Raw genomic sequence first — 10,000 nt, forward strand, 5'->3', positions numbered from 1 at the left:
CGGTTTATCTGACCACATGCTTGTCAAAGTAGACATCTCTGGCTGTTATTAAAGAACCACCTCAGTGCCATCGAGTCTGGCATTTCACTCAGGCTGGCTGGCAGGGTCTTCAAGCAGCCATCAACCTTGTAGACTGGTCTCCCATCTCTACTTTCTCCAACATCAACTCGTCCTGGGAATTCTTTAAAAAAAAACTTGCTCTCTCTCATGCACAGATTTATCTCATCTCGTCCTCAGTTGTCCTACCCTTCCTCCTGCCCATGGTACACTGAAGCTTGTGGCGAGGCAGTTGTCCTGAAACAACTTGCCTTCACCTCATGGAAGGCAAATCCAACTGAAGGTAATCTCAGTTCCTTCCACCAAGCTTGGAACAAGTGTATGTCTACCCTCAGGAGAGCAAGAAAACAACATCTTTCTAATCTCAAGTCTGAACTCTCAAACCTGTTTCCCTCCTCCAAATCCTGGTGGCATCTAGTTAAGTCTGTTTCTGGTGTATGTTCCCCCTCCATCCCCTCCCTTACCTCAAATGGCCACACAGCTGACACTGCACGTTAAAAGGCTGAATGCCTAATCTCCATGTTTGCTTCTAAATCTTGTGTCCCAAACCCATCACTTTCTGTACCCACCTTAACCAGTCACACCCAGCTGTTCCTGGACCCTGTATCCTTTTCTCCTGACAAGGTGGAGAGCTTGCTGTCAATCCTCGGCTCAGATTCTGCAACCGATCCGGATGGCATCAGCCCACATGTCCTAAAAACCTGCTCTGCTGCTCTCGCTCACCCTCTTTCCATTCTATTCACCCTCTCCTTTGCTCAAGGTCATCTGCCATCTGCTTGGAAATCAGCAAACATTACCACTCTGCATAAAAATGGTGCAAAAACAGATCCCTGCAAATGCAGACCAATCAGCCTTCTCCAAATCATCAGCAAGGTGATGGAATCCATCATCGCTTCAGACATTAAATCCTTCTTCTTCTCCAATGACTTGATTTCCGATCATCAATTTAGATTCAGACAAGGTCACTCAACCCTGGATATTCTGCTTCAGCTCTCCTAACAATGGATGGAGATCCTCAGTGCCAGACATGACATCAGAGCCATCTCCCTCGACATATCGTGTGTTTTCTATACGGTTTGGCACCCTGTCCTGCTCACCAAGCTCTCTTCTTATGGTATACAAAGCATTCTCCACTCTTGGATCGCAGACTTCCTCTCCTGTCACAGTCAATGTGTGGCCCTAAATGGAGTTCTTTCATCCCCTCTTCCTGTCCAGGATGGAGTTCCTCAAGGCAGTGTTCTGTGCCCTGTTCTTTTTCTGGTTTTCATCAATGATCTCTCCACCCTCTGCAGTACCATCTGTCATCCCTCAGATCGGCAAGCAGTTGCCTCTTCGCTCTCTGCAGATCTGGATAAAATCACTAACTGGTCCAACACGTGTAACATGCCTTTCAATCCTGACAAATCTCACACTCTCACTTTGTCTCTCCGACAGGACCGTCTGGAAATACCCCCCCCCCCCATTTACTTTCTCAGCAATCCTCTTGAAGAAGTCCTTTCATTCACGCTTCTGAGTCTCACGATCTGCCATTATCTCTCCTGGGAAAGCCACATTTCCACGCTGGCCTCCAAATCTAGTTGCCTACTGGGCATCCTCCATTCTGCAAAGTCCTTCCTTGGCAGACCTGAGCTCCTGACCACATACAGTGCTTTCATCCACAGCCTGGTGGAGTACTGCTCTCCCCTCTGGGCTAGTGCTCCCGCCTCTCACCTTTCTCGGCTTCACGCTGTGGAAATCAAGGCATTTAGGATCATTGGTATCTCCCGCGATGAGGCTGAGTCTTTGGGTCCCTCACTCTCTCACCGCAGGCAGGTCGGTGGTCTTTCTGTCTTCTACCGTCTCCTCTCCAGTCTCGCCCCCCCCGCTCTGTCTGCGATCTGTCCCCCCCCCTCCCCCCATATTTCTGCAGGGTGCTCAAGGTCCACCAACAACCCCCTTCTGGTAAAACTACCAAAATCACGAATCGCTGCTCACCTTCACTCTTTCATTCCTCTTTTTTTCCTACCTTTGGAACAAACTCCCACACTCTCTTCAATCAATCCCACTCCCACTCCTTCAATCCCACTCCTCCTCCAGGTCTTCAAAACAGCTGCTCATCATCATCTCTTATCTTCCCCCATCCAAAACTTCGATATTTTTACCCCCGTTAATCTGCCCCAAACCCACCTCCTTCATATTCCTTGCTTTCCTTCCTGAGAGTCCATGTCGTGTAAGGACCTGCAAGTCCCTGTAGTGTCCTTCATGTTTACCCTGTGTACCCCACCCATCCCTCTCCCTTACACAGATCTCATCATGTCTCTGTTCCCCACTATTTTTTCCTTCCCTCTCTCCCCCTCCCCCTTTGTCTCCTGCTGCCCTTGTTGTCCGTTCTGTGTTCGCTCTCATACGAGCCTCGACATTGTATACAAAAAAAAGAAAACCTTTATTGACTATTGTGTGGCAGGTTTGGAAGCAAAAGGGAGAGGAGTACAGGATAACAGGTTATGGTGGATGGATGTGGGTCGGAAGGACCCGCATTTCACGCTTCCTTCCCCGCTTTCCTGGCAACACCAATCCAAATTACCGACTTGCTAACAACTCATCTCCAGGTAAGAACAAATCACCATTTGCGCTGTCCTTGTGTTCATATACTTTACCACAAGAAATCCCTGTTTATATTAGAGGCAATGCATCCTTGTTGTCTCCCCTCATCCCTCCCTTCCTCCAACAGCTGAACTGCAATTTAACTTAATAGTAAATACTTGTTCCTTTTCAGAGCGAAATATGGTGTCGTTAAAATATCTTGCACATTGCTATGTGTTCAGTCATCCCCCTCGCCCTACCCCTCCCCCCCCCACCCCACTTTATATATATTATGGTTGCTCTCTTCCCTCCCCCTTTATAGAAGTGGTTGCACCCCTATCCCTCTTGTTCATTTTCTGGCTGTGCCCTTCTCCCCTCCCCCCCCCCATTTATAATTTTGGTTGTGCCCACCTATACATACAGAGAAATGGCATATTTTAATATGAATCTTACGAAAGCATTGACTCTGCACACATTCTTAATGTCCATTCATTGACAGATTTCTGCTTTTTTTGCATCTCCATCAGTTGTTTTATTTTCGTGAAGGGGGGAGGGGGTGGTGGGGTGGTGTCAGAAAACATCGCTACCTACAAGTATATGGAAGAAGTAGGGAGGGTTAATGTGGAGAGGAATATTGTGGGTAGGAATAGAGGACGACTTGAGATGGTGGAAGTGGACTGCTAACTTGAAGTCCTGGAGGGAAAAGTGCAAGAGGTTCTCGTTCACTGTACAGACTTTGCAACATAAGATTGATCTTCCTTATTCAGAGGTTGTTTTGAAATCCTTGCAGTAACATACACAAGTGATGTCACATATGCATTTTGGCCAAATATGGTCAAGACACGGCTACCTCCACAGAAATTACTGACACGTTATCTGAAGTTGCATTTTTTTTAAACACCAATTTAAAGTGAGAAATTTGATATTTATCAGTCACAAGGCATGTGTAATTTGAATTATTTATTAAGCATTTATTTTATTGCTTAATTATTTATTAGGCATGTGAAAGCATGTTTTTAGAAAATTTTACAAATGAATGAAAAATGAAAATCTGAAATGTCTTGCGTCAATAAGTATTCAACCCTCGAGTCAATTGTTTGTAGAAGCACCTTTGGCAGCAATTACAGCTTTGAGTCTTCGTGGGTACATCTGTGTCAGCTTTGCACATCTGGATTTGGGAATTTTCTCCCACTCTTCCTTGCAGATTTGCTCAAGCCCTGTCAAGTTGGATGTGGAACGTCGGTGAAGAGCAATCTTGAAGTCTTTCCACAGATTCTCAATGGGATTAAAGTCTGAGCTTTGGCTGGTCCACTCAAGGATTTTTGTATTCTTGTTCTGAAGCCATTCCAGTGTTGCTTTGGTTGTATGCTTGGGGTCATTGTCCTGTTGGAACGTAAATCTTCGCCCCAGTCTCAGGTCTTTTCCACTCTGAAGCAGGTTCTCCTCAAGGATTTGCCTGTATTTAGCTCCATTCATTGTTCTCTCTATCCTTACAAGTCTCCCAGTCCCTGTAGCTGAAAAGCATCCCCAAAGCTGGATGCCGCCACTACCATGCTTCACGCTGATAGGGATGGTGTTCGATGGGTGATGATCTGTGCTCGGTTTCCGCCAGACGTAGCAATTTACATTCAGGCCAAAGTGTTGAATTTTCATCTCATTCGACCACAGATTCTTATGCTTCATGCCCTCAGAGTCTTTCACGTGCTTTTTTGTAAACTCCAGGCATGCTGTCATTTTCCTTTTTATCAGGAGTGGCCTCCGTCTGGTCACTTTCCCATAAAGCTTAGATTATTGAAGTACTGCAGAGATTGTTGACCTTCTGTCAGATTTTCCCATCTCAGCCAACGAACTCTGTAGTTCTGTCAGAGTGGTCATTGGGTTCTTTATCACCTCCCTGACCAAGGTCCTTCATGCCTAGTTGCTCTGTTTGGTCGGACAGCCAGCTCTAGGATGTGTCTGTGTAGTTCCATATTCTTTCCATTTTCTAATGATGGAGCTCACTGTGCTCTTGGGAGCTTTCAACACTCGAAAAATTGTTTTGTACCTTTCCCCAGATCTATGCCTCCTCACAATTCTATGTCGGAATTCTATGGACAGTTCCTTGGACTTGATGGTGCACTGTCAACTGTGGGACCCTTTGTAGAAAGGTGTGTTTCTTTCTAAATCATGACCAATCAATTGAATTGGCCACAGGTGGACTCCATTCACATTGTGGAGACATCTTAAGGATGATCAAAGGTAATTGGATGCATCACAGATCAATTTGGAGTGTTATAGCAAAGGGGTTGAATACTTAACGCAGGACATTTCAGATTATTATTTTTTAATTAAATTGTAAAAAAATTTCAAAGCATGTTTTGACTTTGTCATTATGGGTTATTTTATGTAGATCAGTGACAAAAAATTTAAATTTAATCCATTTAAAATCCAGGCTGTAACACAACGAAATGTGACAAAACTCTAGCTAGGGGTGTGTGAATATTTTCTGAAGGCACTGTATATGCTGCCGAGCATTCTGTGGGTTTGTCTTCTGATATGATTCTTTTCGGATGTTTGGCAGGGAGGGGAAGAAAGTGGGAGGTTTTTTCCCAGTGTGTGTGTGTGTGTGTGTGTGTGTGTGTGTGTGTGTGTGCGTGTGCGTGTGCGTGTGCGTGTGCGTGTGCGTGTGCGTGTGCGTGTGCGTGTGCGTGTGCGTGTGCGTGCGCGCGCGCGTCCAGGCCATAACTGCAAATGAACAATCATTTGATCTTATGGCATCAAATTTTCAACAACCTATTATTTATGAAAATATGGAGGAAATAATTAATAATTGGTTCAAAATGTGCAAGGGCAAAGTTATAGTGACTAAATAACCCATATTATCCCTGCCACACAACAGCTGCATGAGCCGCGGGATTTTTCCCCTTGCAGACGAGTTCTGGGAATGTCATTGCTTGGTGAAAAGCACTGTAACATGGAGGCCCCTCCCTGTAAACTCTTTATTTCCTGCAGGAAAAACTATTAAATGCAGAGTGATAATGACTGTCTGTCTGTCCAGGCCATAACCCATTTACCATTTGAACTTTTGTCGTCAAATTTTCAACAAACCCTTCTATTACTAAAAGGTGCCATGCACGCGTGCGTCCATCCGTCCGTATGTCACGCTTTATTTTAAAGGGTTCCTTCCATTGTAGAGTAATAGAAATGGTACATTTGGAAAGTTAATTATTGATTTGCTTGGAATGTCCGTCCTTTCGGAACAAGCATCAAGAACCTTGCACCTTTCCAGTCCACTGCTTTGGGAAACACGGTCAGTTTAATAGTGTTAAGGTTTTTTTTCAAAAATACCGGGTTTTTTTGTTCATTTGGAATTGGTCCATAATTATGGATGAGTATTTGCACAAAAGAGATTCATTGATCCTATTATTCGGAAGAAGCCCCATGCAGGTAATGCACGAGGTATATATATATATATATACCTCGTGCATTACCTCGTGCAAAAAAAAAAAAATATATATATATATATATATATATATATATATATATATACATATATATATATATTTTTTTTTCAAACAAGCTCAAATGAGCTAAGATCCTCATCCTCTTCATGATGACATCATAAAAACGAATATGACGTCATTGTGATGTATCAGGTTTGCGATAAATTATCTGTGCTAATGCCCGGCTTGATTCCCACAAACAAAATTCAAACAGCTTGCCTAGTTTCGGAGATAATGGTATAGGCGATTTCCATTAGCGGCGATATGATGACGTCAACTTTTTCCGAGGAAGAATTTCCAAAATCAGAGATGGTTACTGGCTGCGCGTGGGCTTTCTGCATATACATGGCTAGTTTCACGAAGATCTGATGAAAAATCTGGGTTGTGAAACAAAAAATGTCAAAAAATAGGAATGACGTCATAAAAATTGATATGACGTCATAGTGATGTATCGTATGCACGGTAATTCTTCTCTGCTTATGCCCTGTTCGATTCCCGCAAACAGAATTCAAAAAGCTTGCATAGTTTCGGAGATAATTTTTTGGCGATTTCCATTAGCGGAGATATTTTGACGTCATAACTTTTTTTCTAGGAGGAATTTTCAAAATCGGAGATGGTCACTGTCTGCGTAAGGTATTTTTACATATTGTCACGGTTGTGGAAATTCACAGATCACCATTGAGGTTCCCCGAAGATCAGTTATGTCGATAAGTGTGTGTCCAGATTAGATTTCCCCACCGATGTCTCACGGGAATTATTTGTGTGCCGGGCTGTGCATCTTTGAGTTAGCCGTTATTCTGTTCTGTCTTTAATTTCAAACAAACAAACCACTCCTCAACAACATCTCTACAACCACGCCACCTACACCACCACAACAGCATCTCAACAACCACGACAGCACCACCCCCAAAACAGCACCTCAACTCAACTCCCGCCACGATATCCCTCAGAACGGGAAAACAGAAATGACGGTTGGGCAACAACAGAGCCAAGCCGGACTCTCCTGGAATCCCCCCCTCCCCCCGCGTGCCGGGAAGGGCGGGGCGAACGCCCGGAGCAATAAAAAGGCATGTGTCGACGCCGAGTGAGTTGTTGGCGGTTGTGAGAGAATTGGGGAGGACATCGGTGGAACCGGTGGAATCGGTGTGGAGAGCAGGAGCAGTTGGTTGGAGTTAGTTGAGTATGGAGCTCTGGAGTTCGGAGTTGAGTTTTGATCCTTGGGAACTTTTGGGACTTTCAGGTCCTCGCGAACTTTTGCGACTTTTGGATCCTCAGGAAATTTTGGGTCCTTGGACATGTTTGGGACTTCTTGATCCTTGGGGACTTTTTGGGACTTTTGGGTCCTCGGGGTCTTAAAAGGTCTTCAAAGTCTCAGGGTCTCAGCAGTCCAAAGGGTTAAAAGGCACATTCCAAGAGTGCGTAATTAATGAATAAACATATGGAATTAAGAGACACAAAGAGTATGTCTCTCTCTCTCTCTCTCTCTCTCTCTCTCTCTCTCTCTCTCTCTCTCTCTCTCTCTCTCTCTCTCTCTGTCTCTGTCTCTGTCTCTGTCTCTGTCTCTGTCTCTGTCTCTCTCTCTCTCTCTCTCTCTCTCTCTCTCTCTCTCTCTCTCTCTCTCTCTCTCTCTCTCTCTCTCTCTCTCTCTCTCTCTCTCTCTCTCTCTCTCTCTCTCTCTCTCTCTCTCTCTCTCTCTCTCTCTCTCTCTCTCTCTCTCTCTCTCTCTCTCTGTCTCTCTCTGTCTCTCGCTGTCTCTCGCTGTCTCTCGCTGTCTCTCGCTGTCTCTCGCTTTCTCACGCTGTCTCTCGCTGTCTCTCGCTGTCTCTCGCTGTCTCTCGCTGTCTCTCGCTGTCTCTCGCTGTCTCTCGCTGTCTCTCGCTGTCTCGCGCTGTCTCGCGCTGTCTCGCGCTGTCTCGCGCTGTCTCGCGCTGTCTCGCGCTGTCTCGCGCTGTCTCGCGCTGTCTCGCGCTGTCTCGCGCTGCTCGCTGTCGCGCTGTCTCACGCTGTCTCTCGCTGTCTCTCGCTGTCTCTCGCTGTCTCTCGCTGTCTCTCGCTGTCTCTCGCTGTCTCTCGCTGTCTCTCGCTGTCTCTCGCTGTCTCTCGCTGTCTCTCGCTGTCTCTCGCTGTCTCTCGCTGTCTCTCGCTGTCTCTCGCTGTCTCTCGCTGTCTCTCGCTGTCTCTCGCTGTCTCTCGCTGTCTCTCGCTGTCTCTCGCTGTCTCTCGCTGTCTCTCGCTGTCTCTCGCTGTCTCTCGCTGTCTCTCGCTGTCTCTCGCTGTCTCTCGCTGTCTCTCGCTGTCTCTCGCTGTCTCTCGCTGTCTCTCGCTGTCTCTCGCTGTCTCTCGCTGTCTCTCGCTGTCTCTCGCTGTCTCTCGCTGTCTCTCGCTGTCTCTCGCTGTCTCTCGCTGTCTCTCGCTGTCTCTCGCTGTCTCTCGCTGTCTCTCGCTGTCTCTCGCTGTCTCTCGCTGTCTCTCGCTGTCTCTCGCTGTCTCTCGCTGTCTCTCGCTGTCTCTCGCTGTCTCTCGCTGTCTCTCGCTGTCTCTCGCTGTCTCTCGCTGTCTCTCGCTGTCTCTCGCTGTCTCTCGCTGTCTCTCGCTGTCTCTCGCTGTCTCTCGCTGTCTCTCGCTGTCTCTCGCTGTCTCTCGCTGTCTCTCGCTGTCTCTCGCTGTCTCTCGCTGTCTCTCGCTGTCTCTCGCTGTCTCTCGCTGTCTCTCGCTGTCTCTCGCTGTCTCTCGCTGTCTCTCGCTGTCTCTCGCTGTCTCTCGCTGTCTCTCGCTGTCTCTCGCTGTCTCTCGCTGTCTCTCGCTGTCTCTCGCTGTCTCTCGCTGTCTCTCGCTGTCTCTCGCTGTCTCTCGCTGTCTCTCGCTGTCTCTCGCTGTCTCTCGCTGTCTCTCGCTGTCTCTCGCTGTCTCTCGCTGTCTCTCGCTGTCTCTCGCTGTCTCTCGCTGTCTCTCGCTGTCTCTCGCTGTCTCTCGCTGTCTCTCGCTGTCTCTCGCTGTCTCTCGCTGTCTCTCGCTGTCTCTCGCTGTCTCTCGCTGTCTCTCGCTGTCTCTCGCTGTCTCTCGCTGTCTCTCGCTGTCTCTCGCTGTCTCTCGCTGTCTCTCGCTGTCTCTCGCTGTCTCTCGCTGTCTCTCGCTGTCTCTCGCTGTCTCTCGCTGTCTCTCGCTGTCTCTCGCTGTCTCTCGCTGTCTCTCGCTGTCTCTCGCTGTCTCTCGCTGTCTCTCGCTGTCTCTCGCTGTCTCTCGCTGTCTCTCGCTGTCTCTCGCTGTCTCTCGCTGTCTCTCGCTGTCTCTCGCTGTCTCTCGCTGTCTCTCGCTGTCTCTCGCTGTCTCTCGCTGTCTCTCGCTGTCTCTCGCTGTCTCTCGCTGTCTCTCGCTGTCTCTCGCTGTCTCTCGCTGTCTCTCGCTGTCTCTCGCTGTCTCTCGCTGTCTCTCGCTGTCTCTCGCTGTCTCTCGCTGTCTCTCGCTGTCTCTCGCTGTCTCTCGCTGTCTCTCGCTGTCTCTCTCTCTCTCTCTCTCTCTCTCTCTCTCTCTCTCACTCCCTCTCTCACTCTCTCTCTCACTGTCTCTCTCACTGTCTCACTCTCTCTCACTCTCTCACTGTCACTCTCTCTCTCTCTCTCTCACTGTCTGTCTGTCTGTCTGTCTCTCTCTCTCTCTCTCTCTCTCTCTCTCTCTCTCTCTCTCTCTCTCTCTCTCTCTCTCTCTCTCTCTCTCTCTCTCCTCTCCCTCTCCTCTCCCTCTCCCTCTCCCTCTCCCTCTCCCTCTCCCTCTCCCTCTCCCTCTCCCTCTCCCTCTCCCTCTCCCTCTCCCTCTCCCTCTCCCTCTCCCTCTCCCTCTCCCTCTCCCTCTCCCTCTCCCTCTCCCTCTCCCTCTCCCTCTCCCTCTCCCTCTCCCTCTCC

General features: G+C 47.9%; 1 protein-coding gene and 1 pseudogene across 6 annotated transcripts in view; one reads left to right on the forward strand and one right to left on the reverse strand.

Moving 5' to 3' along the window:
- BPTF (bromodomain PHD finger transcription factor) overlaps positions 1–10,000 on the forward strand; it is a 232,626-nt gene that overhangs the window by 80,966 nt on the left and 141,660 nt on the right. For all 6 annotated transcript variants that reach the window (XM_085892602.1, XM_085892604.1, XM_085892601.1 and 3 more), the window contains one exon: positions 2,501–2,645. In XM_085892602.1, coding sequence (XP_085748728.1) covers positions 2,501–2,645 — 145 coding nt within the window. The remainder of the gene's footprint in view (positions 1–2,500; positions 2,646–10,000) is intronic.
- The window catches only part of LOC147022047 (uncharacterized), an 8,306-nt pseudogene continuing 1,495 nt past the window's right edge, over positions 3,190–10,000 (reverse strand).

Source organism: Eptatretus burgeri, chromosome 8 (assembly GCF_056783735.1).
Source record: "Eptatretus burgeri isolate ZD-2024b chromosome 8, Ebu_testis_v1, whole genome shotgun sequence".
NCBI classification, from domain to species: domain Eukaryota; kingdom Metazoa; phylum Chordata; class Myxini; order Myxiniformes; family Myxinidae; genus Eptatretus; species Eptatretus burgeri.